Genomic DNA, 18,623 nt, shown 5'->3' on the forward strand with positions numbered 1-18,623 from the left:
TTGCCTTTCACCAATGTGAGCTGGAAACCCCGCTTAAGCCACCCAGGTCGGTGGCTCTACCCAGGTGCCCGTTTCTTTAAATACTGACAGGCTACATTTTAATCCTGATCTCTAAGAAAATGTTGTTTTTTTTTTAAATATAAAATCGAATCGAGGTTTAAAGTCGAAACTGTCATCCAGGGTCAAAAACTAGGTCATAAGGTCAAAAAAAAAATGGAAAGAACTTCGTTAACATGCCCTATCTTTTTCACATTAAACATGGTCAGAATCATCTAGGTAATATTCTTTAGGACGACCGATAACAAAAGAAACCGAATCTGCAAAGAGAGTCTAAATACATCATGTAATTGTCTCCAAATACTGATTTTTTTTCATTAAACTGACAGTAGAAAATTCATGAACTAAACTCAAAAGGCAGTATTTGCGATTGTAGCGAAAGTTCGCACACGCGACAAAAAAAAAAGAACGATTTCAATGTCATTTCAACTCTCATTTTTATAAGTGCCAGGTGCATTTTATTTGTTATATCAAAATTTTGAGATACTGATTACTTGAAATTTGAGTTACTATCTCGAAATTTCGAGATACCCAAGTCGAAATTTCAGTTACATAACTCGATATATCGAGTTGATAATTGTCTTGCGTTATATCCACAGGTCTGTCTGTCAAAGGTCAAAAGGTTGATGGACTACTTTTGTTGACCCTTAGATATATATACTACATATCCACGAATTTTACCCAGAATGTAAGGACTTCAAAATGCACTAACATACAATGATGTATGACCTAACTAGCCTCTAGAGCTACTCCAGATTTCAAACTATAACATGGATATATACCTACATTTACATGTATAGTATGATCCGTGGTAGGCACTTAAATTGAACTGAGCCGAAAACAATCTAGTACCCTGTCACCTATGACCTCTCACATTCTATGACCTCTCCTCAAAATTCTTAACGGGTATGTCTGTCTTTTCTTGCCGCACGGGCTTAACCTTTACCCTGCTAATTTTCTATAATGAACTTGTCCATTTGGAAACTACCATTAACTGTTAAAAGTGGTGCTTACCAAAAAGATACTGACTGAATGGCAAACAGTGCAGATCATGATCAGACTGCACACGGAAGTGCAGGCTGATCATGATCTACACTCTCCGTGCAGACTGATCATGATCTAGACTCTCCGTGCAGTCTGATCATGAACTACACTCTCCGTGCAGACTGATCATGATCTACACTCTCCGTGCAGACTGATCATGATCTACACTCTCCGTGCAGTCTGATCATGATCTACACTCTCCGTGCAGTCTGATCATGATCTACACTCTCCGTGCAGACTGATCATGATCTACACTCTCCATGCAGACTGATCATGATCTACACTGTTCGGAAGACATAATCAGTCGTATCCAGCGTGATATTATAAGAGTTAAACTGGGACGAAAACCTTACAGACTTAAACAATATCAGAGTCGTTAGGCTTTTAAGATCGTTGGATTTCTGTCGTTTATATAGGAAGAAAAGGTCATCTATAAATGAGACTGAAGTCGACATTAAAACTGTTTCCGTCCCCTACAGGTGTGACTGGTTGAGCAGGTTTGGACCTATTTGGTTGTCTTGTAGTAGAATTGTTAGTACGTGAGAGGCTATTCCTCTGTGTCTGACCTCTTGGACTGTGCTTTCTTTTTATCTTTAACGAATCATGTTTGTTAACATTTTAGTAAATATGGTGCGAGGTTTTATCTCGTCGATGAGGTCATATCTTTCGATGAAACCAGAAAGTGCTAATACAAGGCATTGTTTACACACCATTACTTCAATAAGGTAGGATCTGTCTTGTATTTTTATTTTTAACAGTTTAATCAAGGTACAAAAAAAAAATTCTTTTGAATTTTAAAATGCCTGACGGAGGCAGAATTCCTGTCTTGTTTCTTTTCAATGTACATATATGAAGAAGACGGAACTGACGCGTTGTAAAAATAGTGTTTTGATTTATATTAAAAGTTCCGAAGGACATGACTTGTACTAAAGTAAAGGAAGTCTTTGATACCAGAAAATACCCCGCCAAATTTGCCTAATGTTGTAATAAATTTCAAGCGAAATCGATCTCATGTTTTGCGGGTAAGGACTGGTACACTTGTGGACGTTGTTAAGTACTTGTAGATAATAATTAGTGCCGATACATCACCAGCGACCCTCAGTCAAGTCTACCACCGAAGTTTAGGGCAATGCTCGTCAAGATATTTTTGCATCAGTTAATGTCTCACACCTCACTCTTAACGGTTTCTAGTTTCCTCACTTTTAACGGTCTCTAGTTTCCTCTCTCTTAACGGTTTCTAGTTTTCAAAGTCTACTCACTCTTAACGGTTTCTAGTTTTCCAGGTCTACCCACTCCTCACTCTTAACGGTTTCTAGTTTTCCAGGTCTACTCACTCTCACTCTTCACGGTTTCTAGTTTTCCAGGTCTACTCACTCTTAAAGGTTTCTAGTTTTCCAGGTCTACTCACTCCTCACTCTTAACGGTTTCTAGTTTTCCAGGTCTACTCACTCCTCACTCTTAACGGTTTCTAGTTTTCCAGGTCTACTCACTCTTCACTCTTAACGGTTTCTAGTTTTCCAGGTCTACTCACTCTTAACGGTTTCTAGTTCTCCAGGTCTGCTCACTCCTCACTCTTAACGGTTTCTAGTTTTCCAGGTCTACTCACTCTTAACGGTTTCTAGTTTTCCAGGTCTACTCACTCCTCACTCTTAACGGTTTCTAGTTTTCCAGGTCTACTCACTCTTAACGGTTTCTAGTTTTCCAGGTCTACTCACTCCTCACTCTTAACGGTTTCTAGTTTTCCAGGTCTACTCACTCTTAACGGTTTCTAGTTTTCCAGGTCTACTCACTCTTAACGGTTTCTAGTTTTCCAGGTCTACTCACTCTTAACGGTTTTCTAGTTTCCAGGTCTACTCACGGTTTCTAGTTTTCCAGGTCTACTCACTCCTCACTCTTAACGGTTTCTAGTTTTCCAGGTCTACTCACTCTTAACGGTTTCTAGTTCTCCAGGTCTACTCACTCTTAACGGTTTCTAGTTTTCCAGGTCTACTCACTCTTAACGGTTTCTAGTTTTCCAGGTCTACTCACTCCTCACTCTTAACGGTTTCTAGTTTTCCAGGTCTACTCACTCCTCACTCTTAACGGTTTCTAGTTTTCCAGGTCTACTCACTCTTAACGGTTTCTAGTTTTCCAGGTCTACTCACTCCTGTTAACGGTTTCTAGTTTTCCATTCTACTCACTCCTGTTAACGGTTTCTAGTTTTCCAGGTCTACTCACTCCTCACTCTTAACGGTTTCTAGTTTTCCAGGTCTACTCACTCCTCACTCTTAACGGTTTCTAGTTTTCCAGGTATACTCACTCCTGTTAACGGTTTCTAGTTTCCAGGTATACTCACTCCTGTTAACGGTTTCTAGTTTTCTAGGTCTACTCACTCCTCACTCTTAACGGTTTCTAGTTTTCCAGGTCTACTCACTCCTCACTCTTAACGGTTTCTAGTTTTCCAGGTCTACTCACTCCTCACTCTTAACGGTTTCTAGTTTTCCAGGTCTACTCACTCCTCACCCTTAACGGTTTCTAGTTTCCAGGTCTGCTCACTACTCACTCTTAACGGTTTCTAGTTTTCCAGGTCTGCTCACTCCTCACCCTTAACGGTTTCTAGTTTCCAGGTCTACTCACTACTCACTCTTAACGGTTTCTAGTTTTCCAGGTCTACTCACTCCTGTTAACGGTTTCTAGTTTTCCAGGTCTACTCACTCCTGTTAACGGTTTCTAGTTTTCTAGGTCTACTCACTCCTCACCCTTAACGGTTTCTAGTTTCCAGGTCTACTCACTACTCACTCTTAACGGTTTCTAGTTTTCCAGGTCTGCTCACTCCTCACTCTTAACGGTTTCTAGTTTTTCAGGTCTACTCACTCCTGTTAACGGTTTCTAGTTTTCCAGGTCTACTCACTCCTGTTAACGGTTTCTAGTTTTCCAGGTCTACTCACTCCTCACCCTTAACGGTTTCTAGTTTTCCAGGTCTACTCACTCCTGTTAACGGTTTCTAATTTTCCAGGTCTACTCACTCTTAACGGTTTCTAGTTTTCCAGGTCTGCTCACTCCTGTTAACGGTTTCTAGTTTTCCAGGTCTACTCACTCCTGTTAACAGTTTCTAGTTTTCCAAGTCTACTCACTCCTGTTAACGGTTTCTAGTTTTCCAGGTCTACTTACTCCTGTTAACGGTTTCTAGTTTTCCAGGTCTACTCACTCCTGTTAACGGTTTCTAGTTTTCCAGGTCTACTCACTCTTAACGGTTTCTAGTTTTCCAGGTCTACTCACTCCTCACTCTTAACGGTTTCTAGTTTTCCAGGTCTACTCACTCTTAACGGTTTCTAGTTTTCCAGGTCTACTCACTCTTAACGGTTTCTAGTTTTCCAGGTCTGCTCACTCTTAACGGTTTCTAGTTTTCCAGGTCTGCTCACTCCTCACTCTTAACGGTTTCTAGTTTTCCAGGTCTGCTCACTCCTCACTCTTAACGGTTTCTAGTTTTCCAGGTCTGCTCACTCCTCACTCTTAACGGTTTCTAGATTTCCAGGTCTACTATGCTTCCTTTAAAATTCTCCCCATCCTTTGGAATCGTGTGTACCTAAGTTCCGCTTAAGTAGGTTAAAGGCAAAGTCAGTTTCTCAGGTCTTAGAACTATGCTCCCTTTAAAATTCTCCCATCCTTTGGAATCGTGTGTACCTAAGTTCCGCTTAAGTAGGTTAAAGGCAAAGTCAGTTTCTCAGGTCTTAGAACTATGCTCCCTTTAAAATTCTCCCCATCCTTTGGAATCGTGTGTAACAAAGCTCCTTTTAAGTAAGTTTATGGCAAAGTCCGTCAGGATATTTTTGCATAATGTCGTTATTGGTACATGTATACATGTATATAGTTTCCCAGGTGTTCTATGCTTCCTTTAAAATTCTCCCAATCCTTTGGGATCGTAAAAAACAAATTTTCACTGAAGTCAGTTTAGGGAAAAGTCTGTCAAGAATTGTTTTTACATCAGTTAAAGTCTTATTGCCATTATTGGTACATTGTTTATAGTTTCCCACGAGATTCCCACGTCTTCTAATGCTTCCTTTAAAATTCTTTCTATCCTTTGGGATCATGTATAACAAAGCTCCGCTTAAACAGCAGTTAGTAGTGTTATAGGTGTTCTGCATATTTCGTTACAGACCCAGTTAAACCGAGTCTGCTCTGTAGTGGTTGCGTTTCATGTTTCCAAGGGATATGACATATTTTATTATTTAAAGTGTATCTAACACATTACTTCCTTTGAATCATTGCTTTTGTACCAACGATATTTTTTCTGTAAATATCCATATGCCAATAAACGTCTTGAACCCTTACCCTGCTAAATTTCTAGAATGAACTTGTTCATCTTTCAATTTGGTCAGTGTCATTAAGTGTTAAAAGGGTGCTTACCAAAAATATACTGCCTGAATAGCGAACATTGCAGATCATGATCAGACTGCACGGATGTGCAGACTGATGATGATCTACACTGGTCGCAAAGGCAGAATCAGTCGTGTTTAACATGACAAGGATTATTAATAACGAGTCCCTTTAGGCCTGTGCGGTAAAGCTTGCCAAGCCTTTCGCGTACTGGCACTTTAAAGATCCACGCACGCAATTATTGAATATCCTTAATTTACCTGTCAGTAATCTGCAGAGCAGGCACGCGCAACAGTAGAAAATTTGTCTGTATTTTGAAACAAATTTCAGGAAAAATGAAAGTGGAAATATCACTAGCCTTTTGTCTTTCTATATCATCGCTGGTCTATGGTGACTATGACTGTATGTGTAACTATAATGTGGAGCAAGCGGTTTATGCGACCCCTACTGCGAGTGGACAACCTCTTGGGTATATGTATGAATTTGACTGCAAGCCAGTGACCAAAATTCAGGAGAATTCAGACAGCGTTTACACAATAGAGTACGAAATGCAGGTATCTAGTGACACCCCCTTTTTTATCAGAGCGTTTCAACCTGCCAGTGCTTCGTTCCAGTTCTCTACAAGTAACAGACAGCCTAGGATTAGACAAGATGAAACTTATCATATTGCCAAGATTGTAAATCCGAAATTCCTTATTAAGCCAGCCAACAGTACTGATAATAACATTATGTTAATAAACGGGAGTTTAAAATTTGCCCAGCAATAGACCGGATGATTGTCATACTACTACCGGTTCGGGGTAGGCAATACCAAAGACCGAGAATCTAGTCCATTTCATTTCATATACGAGAATTAAATGTTTGTATTAGCCTGGTATGGTCATATTAGCCCGGGGTAATACAGAGCTATCAAATAATGAGCAAACCGTTGAAATAATGCACGAGCAGGACATATCAAAAAGACTACTTTCTTGTAATCAATTGATTTAATTGTTATATATTAATCCTACATAATTATGATCGCACTAATAAGTATTCCTTTTTATGCAGTTGGGTTATGTGCCCGTGGGTCAACAAGTGCAACTTCAGACATGCCCAGGCGAACCTTCCAGTACAGATCTCAGTATGTTAATCACATTTAGCTAAACTATACAAATTATATCGAGAGTTACCCTATATATACTCGAACCGGCGTTTGCTCCCACACATTGGTTAGAGTTTTGATGCACATTAACTTTTTCTGTTTTTACTTAATGGATTTGCTTCAACCTTAAAATAATTATTCCTCATCATCTCCCTTATCATATGAAAAAAGTGCCATAACTCTTTCAATATATTTCATTATCCTCTCTTTTTATTTAGAATTTCAGGTTAGTTTTGGCGCATTTCCACTCTATCTCCATTGTTTCTACATTAATTTGATTCAGATTTAAAAAGAATTTATCTGAATTTAATTCATGGCCAGTCTTCTATCAAATTGCAGTTCCGTCAACAACGGAGGGGTCTGTTACAACAATGACTACGACAACAACACCCGTACAAACGACAGCTAAAAATACGACACCAAGACCTACGACAACAACACAAAAACCTACAACAACTACGACGCTAAAACCTACGACGTCAACCACGACACCAAAACCTACGACATCAACGACGACTCCAATACCTACGACGTCTACAACGACACCAAAACCTACGATGCCTTCGACGACTCCAATACCTACGACATCGACGACAACTCCAAGACCTACGACTTCAACGACGACTCCAAAGCCTACGACGTCTACGACGACTCCAAGACCTACGACATCAACGACAACTCCAAAACCTACGACGACTCCAAGACCTACGACAACTGAGAAACCGACAACAGAATCTACAACAACAACCCCAAAACCGACAACAACAATGCAGTCAACCACAATGACAAGTACTACTAGGACTACAATGCCTTTGACAACCAGGGTCACGACACCGTTCATGTACTGGTCAATGGCAGGTAATATAAATGCATTTTTCTGAAAATGTATGGTGCACTAACAGTATTCTTTTCAGGTACGTTCACATTCATACCAATTACCAATTACTACATTTCTGAAAAACAAAATCATCTTCAGCTTCAGCGTGATTAGATTATGAACTGTTTTACCCCTTATTTCTATGTAATCTCTAGATCAGTTGAAATATACAACGTCATACTGAAGTTCAATTTGTGTTTTAGCAAATGTTCAAGGCACACCATACCAGTATGTCGGTGTTGGCTACAATCTGTTGCAAGGTAACCCAGACACAACAACTGACCCTGGCTATCTGACATCACAACGTATCTTCCAGGTACCTAGCAAACATAATTAAAAAGTATGATGACTTATTTTTGTTTTATTCTTCAATAAGACTTTAAATTGTTTGGAATGACATCGTACTTTGCATGACTTGCAGCACTAGTAAAATTTTATAATACTTTTCAGGAATGTGTGTAATTATGGCTACTACAAGTGCTTAACCTACTTTTCTGAAGAAAAAATACTTCTAAAATTAGCTCAGTTCTTCACCAGAGTGAGTTAGCAATATAGCAGTAACAACAGTTTTACAGCAGTAATACTGTAATATTGCTAACTCCACGGTTGTCAGTTCTACAGCCTCTTTTTTACAATGTTATGAAAACAGTTACCATCTACAAAGCGGTTGTAATTATGAGAAATTAATTACAATTAACATTTGAAAAGATCACATTTGTTTTTGAAAAAAACGGGTAAAGCTCACGTGAATGTCATGCGGCATGTACATGTTTGTATATGATATTTTGTGCGTTTATGCATGCGTTCGTTTATATGAACAGTGCGTACCATCCAGGATATGAAATTGTACATCCTGGTATATATTTTGAAAAGTATCAGCTGGTAAAAAATATACCCACATGTACAATTCTATTACCATTAGTGGTACTCTATATATGTGTAAGGCCTAAAAATAATTGTATGTTTCCGGTCCAGACCTACCCTAAATGTTTGGCCCGACCCTAAATCTTTTTATGGCCTTGGAGAAGTTTTTTTCAGCTGCATTTTTATGCTTTTAACATGGTCAGTAACGTTAGAAATCAACTTACTAATGCTCTAAACGCATAACCCCCTAATTTGTATTCATTTTTTACATAAAAATAATATCCGAAATGTCCCACTTAATAAAAAAAATAAAATAAAAAAAATACCGACCTACCTACCCTAATTTTTTTTGAGCATGTTACCGGAAACAATCTTTTTCTAAGGCCTAAGACATGGAGCTTGTCAGTCCAATATTTGACATTTTTCAGTTAACAGGAAACTCCAGCTCTGTGAGAGAAGCAGTTTACGATAAGCATACAACATGCACCTCTCAAAGCAAGACGCAGTTGCTGTATAGTTCCAAAGCCTACCAGGACGAACTTAAAGGCTTTGTACACTCAAGCCGTATGTTATCATTTAAATATAACTATTTAATTTTAAATAGCTAGATATGAATTGTTGATCTTAAATTACAAACAGCCTAAGTCATTTTTTGCGGTTTCGCTGGCGGAACAATGGTACATACCTTTACTGAACGTTAAGAAGACACTAACGGGCACCTGCAAAGAAACACAAACGTTCATAAAGGGGACCAAGTAGACAAATTTGCCTAAGACGCAATGTTCAGAAAACATGTTTCTAGAGAATTTTATTTAAAGGCCGGTAACTTGTTTCACATTTTACAACATAATCTTAAGAATCGACCACGACCTTAAGAATAAGTTTTCTTCTTATTTTTATTTTCAAAATTTTCACTCACTCTTGTTTCTTTAATTGTTTCTTCAATGCAATGTTCAGCTATATCACAAAACTGCATTTCCACAATGAAACTCCGGACAGTTTATCATTTAAGAGCTTCTTGTGCTTTTTTAAAAACATACCTGCTTTGGATTTCATTTTAGCAACACATAACGCTCACCTGAGTGACTCTGCATTTACACATAACACCCAGTTCGAATCCATTCGCCAGTCTTTGGACCTTGCGAACAAAGTGATTATCGACAAGACAACTACATGCAGTTACGGAAGCGTGCGTTACCTCACAGAAAATGTGAAGACTGAAAATTTCTCAGTTACTCGTGATTTCGCAAAGGAATTGTGTGCACTACCTCTAGACAGCATGAAAGCAAACAGCTCAGAACAATACATGCAATTCCTCGACAAATGGGGAACGGTAAGTTACTTTACAGTGCAGCCTCTCAAATGCCGCTGCGAAGAGCCAACTATGTTTTAACAGAGGTTTTGCTATGGAAAGGTTATTATATAAAAACACCTGGTTATGTCGGAAAGAAAAACAACGGTCAAACCTGTCTGCACTGACCACCCCTGGGAAATGAAATAAGTGGCCTTTGAAGATAGGCGGTCTCTCAAAACAGATAATATTACACTATGTTTGGTTAAACGGGAAGAGAAAATAGTTGCCCTTATAATAAAGTTAGGTTTAGAATGCTGGCCTTTGTTCGGAGGTGGTCATATCCATAAGTTTGACTATATCTGCCATTTTAGGAGAAATTGTTAGCCTTTACATAAGTGTATATACTTTATGATGTATATGGATGGAATATGTTTTAATTAGTAGTTAATACCAATGAATGCTTATAAGGAAACGACCATCTGACTTTGTGATTTCCTAGTTATCTTCACAGTTGTAGCCTAAGTAATGAAAAGCAATAAAATTGTATATATAATTTTATAATGTTTTTTTTTTCTTAAATTCTGGCTCAAAACATTTAAAACTCTCAAATTCATGAATTTAGGGATAAATCACAAAATTAACTGCATTTCATGCGTCCTAAAACATATGTTTCTCTTGAGCCGTGCCATGAGAAAACCAACATAGTGGGTTTACGACCAGCATGGATCCAGACTAGCCTGCGCATCCGCGAAGTCTGGTCAGGATCCATGCTGTTCGCTAACAGTTTCTCTAATTGCAATAGGATCTGAAAGCGAACAGCATGGATCCTGACCAGACTGCGCGGATGCGCAGGCTGGTCTGGATCCATGCTGGTCGCAAACCCACTATGTTGGTTTACTCATGGCGTGGCTCAATTATGTTTCTCTTTTGAAAATGAATAGTCTGATCAAACTTAATTCACATTTCAAAATATCTAAACGAAGATTAACTATATGCATCGTCAACATTTCAACTATAATTGTTCACTCATTAAAAACTTGATAGACTTACAACATCACTTTTCAGAGTATAGTTACACGTGTGGACCTGGGACGTAAGACTGTGGACCGCTACCAAACAACACCGGTACAGGTATTTCAGCACGTGCAGCAGACGGTAAGAATTCATTTTTTTTATCATTTTACTTGTTTTTATGACCGTGGCAATGACAGTACTGGAAATAAAGATACCGATGGACTGGAAGGAAGTGTAAAATTGTAGCTATAAGGTGATTTAGAAGTTTTGTTAATTCATGAAGATTGAAAGACGACATTAGGTTCTAACGACACATTGTTATAAACATTTTACTTTTCGACAGTTATGACGAAAAATGTTTCGTTTTAAGTCACACGGACACAGTTAAGGTAATACCGCAATTGTCTATCTTTTAATGGTGCAGGAAGATCCTATGTGTCCCTGGGCGTTACTTCAGGCATTGAAAGGCACCTGGGTAGAATCACATTCCAGTTGAAATATTTCCTCACATGAAAGAACCCTACATGCTTTGCGGGGTTTCGAACCCGTACCGGCGACGGACAAGTCTGCGACTTTGCCTTGCTACTCCGGCAATGGAGACCCCGCTCATTATGGCAAAATTGTTTGAAAAGTGCAATAGATTTGATAAAAACAAATGATATGATATTGTTACGTCTAAGGGTAACAATTGCTTGTTACTTAAAATACTAAAGGTAACAGAAGAACAACTATTAACAATAACAAATTTATTCAGAAAAGTAAAAATTCCAATACCATGAAAATATGAACTAGCTAGCCGTTTAGTCAATTCTAAAATGCAAGAAAAGTCCAATTCCTGTCCTGTTCAGATTTCAATCCAGTAAGTATTAATACCAAATTTCATACAAAGAATATAAATCCTCTCTTAAAAGCTAAATTTTTAAATCCACAAATGTTAACGTAAATACTTCAAATGTTAACTGTTCAAACTGATAATATTTTGTTATTAAGAAATACAGGAAAGTTTTTTTTTAATAAGATCTTACTGTAGGTTCTGCCCTGTCCTCTGACAGCTTCCTATTTAAATCCAGCACTTTCATGTATAACCAAGAATAAAAAGAAGATTCCGGAAAAATCCAGAATAACCCAGACTTCTTTCTTTCAAATTGAGAAGCAAATAGTGTAAACACCCTGTTTGTGGAACCTTCTAGAAAGCTGTGGTCATTAAAAAATTTATTGACATACATAATGTCTCAAAATTAGGTAAACAATGACGCATCAATATAAAAGAAAAAAATAATAAGTGAACATAATAGGGCAGACATGTACATAACAGTATGAAAATCTGACTGTTGTCTGAAGTCTGTATCTTTATATTGTAATTTATAAATCGCATAAAGATGTATGATTATTCTATTTTCAGCACATGTTTATTGGGCTAATAAGTCAAAAATTTAAAAATTAATTTCTGATGTCATGTAATAAAACACTTTTTGAATGGCTTGCCTAACTCTCATTAAAACTAACGACCATCGGCCCTTCAGACCTCGCACAACAGTTATCCATCAAAACCTTAACGAAACTGGTCCGAAAAACATTCGAGTTAACGATAATTTCACATGTACGCTGAAACTGAAATGGAAACCTATGATGGCATTTCTGCCACGATATCGCCAGGTAGCTATCGAGTACTTGATAAAGCAAAATTTTCTGAAAAGATCATTTCAATAGTCGAAAGTTTCTTGGAGATATTATTGCGATAATATTACATTGGTATCTAGATACGTTTTGTGTAAATGCCCAAAAGTGCCATTTATTAGCTAGATAGTTATCTCGATACTTTCAGAAATTTCGAACTTTGCTGAAAACTTCATCTCAATGGCCTAAACTTTCCTGGAAATAAAAAGCATATCTAGAAAATTTTTTATTGGCTTGCGATAATGTTTTCAGAAAATGCACAGTTTAGCTGGAAAGTTTAGAATATTATCGTGATAGCTACCAAGTATCTCGCGACAGTTTCAAGCTATGGTGGCATATTTCTGCCACGAGATAGCTAGGTAGCTTCAAAAAATTATCTTGATAAAGCGAAGTTTTCTGAAAAGATTATCTCAATTGTCGGAGGTTTCCTGGAAATATTACTGCGATAATTTACATTATTTTCTCGATACTTTTTGTGTAAGTGCCCATAATTGCCATTTATTAGCTAGATTACCTTTCTCGATACTTTCAGAAATTATCTCGATATTTCGAACTTTTCTGAAAAGTTTACCACAATAGCCTAAAGTTTCCTGGAAATAAAAGGCATATCGAGAAAAAATAATTTAGTGCGATAATGTTTTCTGAAAAATACACAACTTTGCTGGAAAGTTTAAAATATTATTGTGATAGTTACCGAGCATCTCGTGGCAGTTCCAAGCATTAACGCGAAATTTTGCGCTAAAACATTTTCAGGAAATGTATAAAAATATCTAGAAAATATTATTTATTGCTTTAATGTTTTCAGATAAAATGCACACATTTCCTGGAAAGTTTACAAATTATCGTGATAGCTACTTAGCTATCTCGTACCATATCAAGCACTAACGCGAAATTTTGCACTTAAATATTTCAAAAGTATAAATAAAATATCTAGAAAATATCCTTTTATGCTGAAATATTCTCAGTAAAATGCACAGATTTCTGGGAAAGTTTACAATATTATCGTGACAGCTACCTAGCTATCTCGTGGCAGAAATATACTACCATAGAAATGAAACTGAAACGAAAACATGCACGAATTAAGTTCGACCGAAAAAAGGTGAAAAAGGTCAAATTTTCGTAACAAAAGCGTCTATATTTTCGACGAAAAAGGTAAAAAAAAAATAACTTCAGGATTCTCATGCTGCCATGCCATTCCACAAATTCGTCTCTCTGTTTATCAATTTCATTTCTCGACGGCGATCTTGAGGTCTTTATATGATTGCATATCAAAGAAATTATCCATTAAGTTCATTTCACATGTATATGTATATAAATATGCTAATGTATGCATCAAGAAACTCTATATAAATATGCTAAAGTATGCATCAAGAAACTCTATATAAATATGCTAAAGTATGCATCAAGAAACTCTATATAAATATGCTAATGTATGCATCAAGAAACTCTATATAAATATGCCAAAGTATGCATCAAGAAACTCTATATAAATTTGCTAATGTATGCATCAAGAAACTCTATATAAATATGCTAAAGTATGCATCAAGAAACTCTATAATACGCTAAAGTATGCATCAAGAACTCTATATAAATATGCTAAAGTATGCATCAAGAAACTCTATATAAATATGCTGATGTATGCATCAAGAACCTCTATATAAATATGCTAATGTATGCATCAAGAAATTCGGCATACGTGTTTTTGAAAGCACTACCCGAATCTAAAACAGCCAAACCCCCAGTTTGGGTTTAGTTTCGGTTTAGGTGTACATCAATCTTGTTTGAAAGAAATATTATTTCAAATGGCATATACATCAATTGATCATTGTATGATTGTTTTCGTATAAACAGGATTCCAACCTTTTGAAACACGAGGGTCCATACAAAAGTTTTACGTCATCTGTTGCAATCAACACCCACGATTACCCATATAGTAAAGCCGCCATGAGCACATTTGGAACACATCGGACGTCATCAATGGGCTCTCAGATACACCAAATACCAGTCAGTGCTGACCTTGTACCAATTTCTGATGCACTTAACTGGGAGTATTGGAAGCCGGTAAATAGTGATATGCTGTACATGGCGTGATTTTCGAGAAGTTTAAACTGCTATCTAGATATATTTAGTATGAAAATTATATTAGTCTAAAATTAATTTTACCACCCTAGATGATTTCTTTCAATGATCTCTAATATTACTGTTGTAACTTTAACCTTTAGCCTGCTGACGGCAAGTGATTCTGGCAGGCCATGATCAGCCAGCATGTTTGTATAGGCTGGTTATGGTCTGCGCTGTTCGCTATTAGTCTTGTAAATTTTCAGTGAACACCCCTCGAATAATAAATGGTATTGCCCAAATTGAATGATAGAACAGTCTATTTTAGAAATTTAGCAGACCAAAGGTTAAGTATTTCAAAAAGGACTTGGCTATATCTTTCGCGGAATGATAGAGTCTTTAAAGGTATTTTAAATAATTAAAAAAAATAAATAGAAGAGATATTAAAATGAATTTTAATCTGTATCTTTTGTATTGCCACGTTTTTTCTCTTCTAATTTTCAGATAGCAGCTGAGCTTGTTGCTGAAGGACTTTGTCCGGACAGTATCTTGGGTTCGGGCATGACCCAGTATGTGAGCAGTATGAACTTTGCTCTAAAACAATACACCGCCTTCAAGGGTGCACAATCTGGGTACAAGTATTCACATACTCTCATAGGTAATTATACAGCTATTATATAACAACACAGATGCTTATGCCGGTACTTACACAAGGCATTTTAATTATTAACATTACTTACAGAACGACAGAACAAAAAATACTTTACCATAATCTAGTGACATGAGTATGGGGCCAATGCAAAGGTCATATTAAGATGTCAAAATATAATAGCCCATTCTGTTTTCGGTCCTAGTCAATAAAACTTTACAGTTCTTTAAAACAAAACATGTTGATTTAACCTGACGTGTATCAGTTTGCGTATAAATAAACCAAAAAATGGGTACCAAACTTAATGACGTAGTACACTGCATTGTTTAAATCAAAATTATACTTGGAATTTCAGTTTACCTAAGTACTCTGACTTTTTAACAGTTATGAAGACCATCTTCTCACTTCCAAAAGGTAGTTGTTACAAACAGGCTTACAATAGTATCTTATATTGTTCAATTCTTATATAGAAATACATTCACTCTGTTATGCACATTGGAATTATGTTTTCAGACCGCCCAGCGATTCAAGTGCCTATCACGTGGCCATCCGGAACCTATGGATTGATGAAGTCCGCTAACGGCTGCCCTGGTGATAACACGCGGTGGCAGGAGGGTTGGAGAAAGTTCGACACCGAGGATACCTTCAGCTCCCATAATTCATTCTCATCTGGAATTCAAAACTATCTGTCCGGTAAGAAGACTTGTCTACACCGAATAAAATATAAGCTTGCTATATAGTGTTTGTGTATACATATTTTTATTATTGTTTTTTTCAGTCAATAACGAAATATTAGAGTGAAATAAATCTGGTATTTTCTCAGTGAAAAATATGAAATTATTTTTCACTGGAAAATATCAGATATATTTTCCATAAAAAATATCAAATATATTTTTACTGTTCAGAAACTATAAAATGGGTTAATTTAGTCAAAACATGAAATAAAAAGAAAGTTTTTTTTTTTTTACATGTTAGATCAAAATATCACCATATCTTACATTTTCACTCGTGGCCATGCCACTCGTGAAAATGTTACATCTGGTGTTCACTCGTGAAAGATATTTTAGTCTTACACTGAAATAATCAAATATCTACTTATAATATATTGAAGGGAACGGTTCTACGTGTTTTACTTGATCGAATTAAATAATGGCTTTGCAGTAGTGCAAACATATCGATTCTTTGAACGCAAAGAATACAAACATGCCCTTTCTTTTTAAAGACACTTGCTGCAGTTTCTTGTATGAGAGATGGGGCAAAAATTTCCCAATAATAGAATTTGTTCAAACTTTGTATATGAACACAGTTTCATGTAAGAAACAGAAAAATGCAAAACACAATCATAGGTCATCGTGCTTTTTTAGGGGTTATCTGCCCTTAAAACTGGATTTTTCTTCAAAGTTGCATATTCAAGGGCAGATAATTCCTGAACAAGCATAGTGACCTTCGATTTTTTCATAATTATGTTTCTAACATGACACTGTGTTCATATACAAAGTTTGATCAAATTCTATTATTGGGACTTTTTTACCCCAAACTGCCGCAACCGTCCTTAACATGAAATGTTTCAACGAAAGTATGAAGCGTTTTACTACTGCATATGCACAAACAACATTTGTTGTTGCAAATAAATGCATTTTAAAACATTTTAATTTAGGTGAATTCCACAGCAATGACATAATTAACCGGTTCTGTATGAAAACAAGCACACATAGTATATCTGGGAGTCAGTATGATCAACAGTGGCCGCGGGGAACTTACTGTTTGTTAAAGAAAGGGGCGTGTCCTTCAGGTAGGTGCATGTTCTTAAGAAGTGTTCGAAAATCTTAATTTCCGTTGTTGTTTTTTACTGCGTTCAAGCTATGATGAAATAGATATGATGTTTTCCATTACGATAGCACAAATCAAGTACAGTCTAACCTGTACGGAAGACCGCCTCTGAATAAATATCACAATTTGAATGTAGGGATAACGTATGTTTTTTCGTGTTATAACGTCTGCAGAATCCCGAGGGATTCTGAAGATGTTATAACACGAAAATAATATGCGCTAACGCTATTCTAGCATAAAACGCGAAAAAACGAATAAATGAATACATTATCCCTCAACGTCATTAAATTTCCATGAAATGCGCGGGAATATTCGAGTTGTTTTTTCACGTTGACGTCATTTCCATTTGAATTATCCGTTTTGGGGCCGTAATACGTTTACGCTCTGCCACGGAACGCGCATATATAAAAAGGTGTTATAACAGCACGTGAGCGCGAGAATCTGTCTTTTAACACACGTTTGCTCTCCTGTTAAAACACCCCCAAAAAGTGTCAAGAACAGCAGTTTTATGCTAGAATTATCGTTATTATATCTACAAACACTACGATTTTTTCTGCTATGTGCATTTCGATTGAATTTAAATAGGACTAGGAGCTCGTTTAGCCATTATCAGTTCACCATAGGTCTAGATGAATTAAAATGCCTAAACAGAATTTAGCAAACATGATTTATCATGCTAAGTGGCAATGTAGTTTTGGAAAGCGACATTTTTTTCTGTATTGGATGAGACTGAAATAAACGAATAAAAAATTAAAAAAACAAACTTTTTTTTCCTGTGTACTTAATATATTAAACATTCAAGGGTTTGGTAGCGGATATATATTCTGGGATGACGAGGATTTGACCAATCACAATGCAGCAGGAGGAATACTACCAGACGGAACTTATGACAAGAACACAAAAATGTATTTCTGTTGCAGGTAATTAGTAACCATTCTTTGTATTTCGAACTAGAGTTTTCATTCTGGACCAAAGAATTCAGAAAGTATTGTCATACCACGGAACGCGCATATATAAAAAGGTGTTATAACAGCACGTAAGCGCGAGAATCTCTCTGTTAACACACGTTTTCTCTCACACACAAAAAATGACAAGAACAGCAATTTTATGCTAGAATATAGTGTTAAATGATATTTACCATCTAATTTGAGCCAGACCGATTTATTTTTCAGGAATGATGGCTCTCCGTCCACAAAACTTATTTTGCCAACAGACCGTCCATTTGTGATGCTTAGGTATGGACGTACTTGTCAAGCAGTGCATGGAATGAGCGTGCACGAAGTTTACGTGCGTTGGGACGACGAAAATACTTTTAACAAGGACAAGTCCTCGGGGATGCATCCACTAGATGATGGCGGTAGTAAGGATCATAAAATACATTTCTGTTACTACCAATCAGCCGCCGGACCGGGACTTATTGGTTAGAATGTCAACTTTAGTTATCTTATATTCGTTTCCGTGTCATATGTATCTGTTCAAATATAGCAATGTAATTATTTTTTCTTGTAGTTACATTAAACACGTAATTATTAAAACTGCTTAACCCTTACCATGCTGGACACGATTGATTTTGCATTTGCGACCAGTGCAGATCATGACCAGCCTGCACATCCGTGCAGTCTGATCATGATCTGCACTGTTCGCCTTTCAGTTAGTATGATTTTGGTAAGCACCCCTTTTAATAGTTAATGGTACCGTCCAAACTGAAAGATGGACAAGTTCATTATAGAAATTTAGCAGGGTAAGGATAGGATATAAA

The 18,623-nt window shown here is 36.8% G+C and overlaps 1 protein-coding gene across 1 annotated transcript; it reads left to right on the forward strand.

The window, feature by feature from the left end:
- Positions 1 to 1,745: 1,745 nt before the first annotated feature.
- Positions 1,746 to 18,360, forward strand: LOC123534363 (uncharacterized). Its single transcript, XM_045316585.2, has 14 exons — positions 1,746 to 1,826; positions 5,788 to 6,011; positions 6,508 to 6,580; positions 6,941 to 7,459; positions 7,682 to 7,794; positions 8,771 to 8,906; positions 9,404 to 9,675; positions 10,702 to 10,791; positions 14,179 to 14,388; positions 14,890 to 15,043; positions 15,548 to 15,727; positions 16,692 to 16,826; positions 17,667 to 17,784; positions 18,037 to 18,360. The coding sequence occupies exons 2-14, from the start codon at positions 5,793 to 5,795 to the stop codon at positions 18,287 to 18,289; spliced, it is 2,472 nt and encodes an 823-aa protein (XP_045172520.2). The 5' UTR covers positions 1,746 to 1,826; positions 5,788 to 5,792; the 3' UTR covers positions 18,290 to 18,360.
- Positions 18,361 to 18,623: the final 263 nt, after the last annotated feature.

The sequence above is a fragment of the Mercenaria mercenaria genome, chromosome 12 (genome assembly GCF_021730395.1).
Source record: "Mercenaria mercenaria strain notata chromosome 12, MADL_Memer_1, whole genome shotgun sequence".
In the NCBI taxonomy this organism is placed as follows: domain Eukaryota; kingdom Metazoa; phylum Mollusca; class Bivalvia; order Venerida; family Veneridae; genus Mercenaria; species Mercenaria mercenaria.

Coding starts and splice junctions, on each gene's coding strand:
- LOC123534363 (XM_045316585.2), top strand. CDS start 5,793: ATGAAAGTGGAAATATCACTAGCCTTTTGTCTTTCTATATCATCGCTG. Junction 8,907..9,403: donor AGGCTTTGTACACTCAAGCC/GTATGTTATCAT, acceptor ATTTCATTTTAG/CAACACATAACGCTCACCTG. Junction 14,389..14,889: donor ACTGGGAGTATTGGAAGCCG/GTAAATAGTGAT, acceptor TCTAATTTTCAG/ATAGCAGCTGAGCTTGTTGC.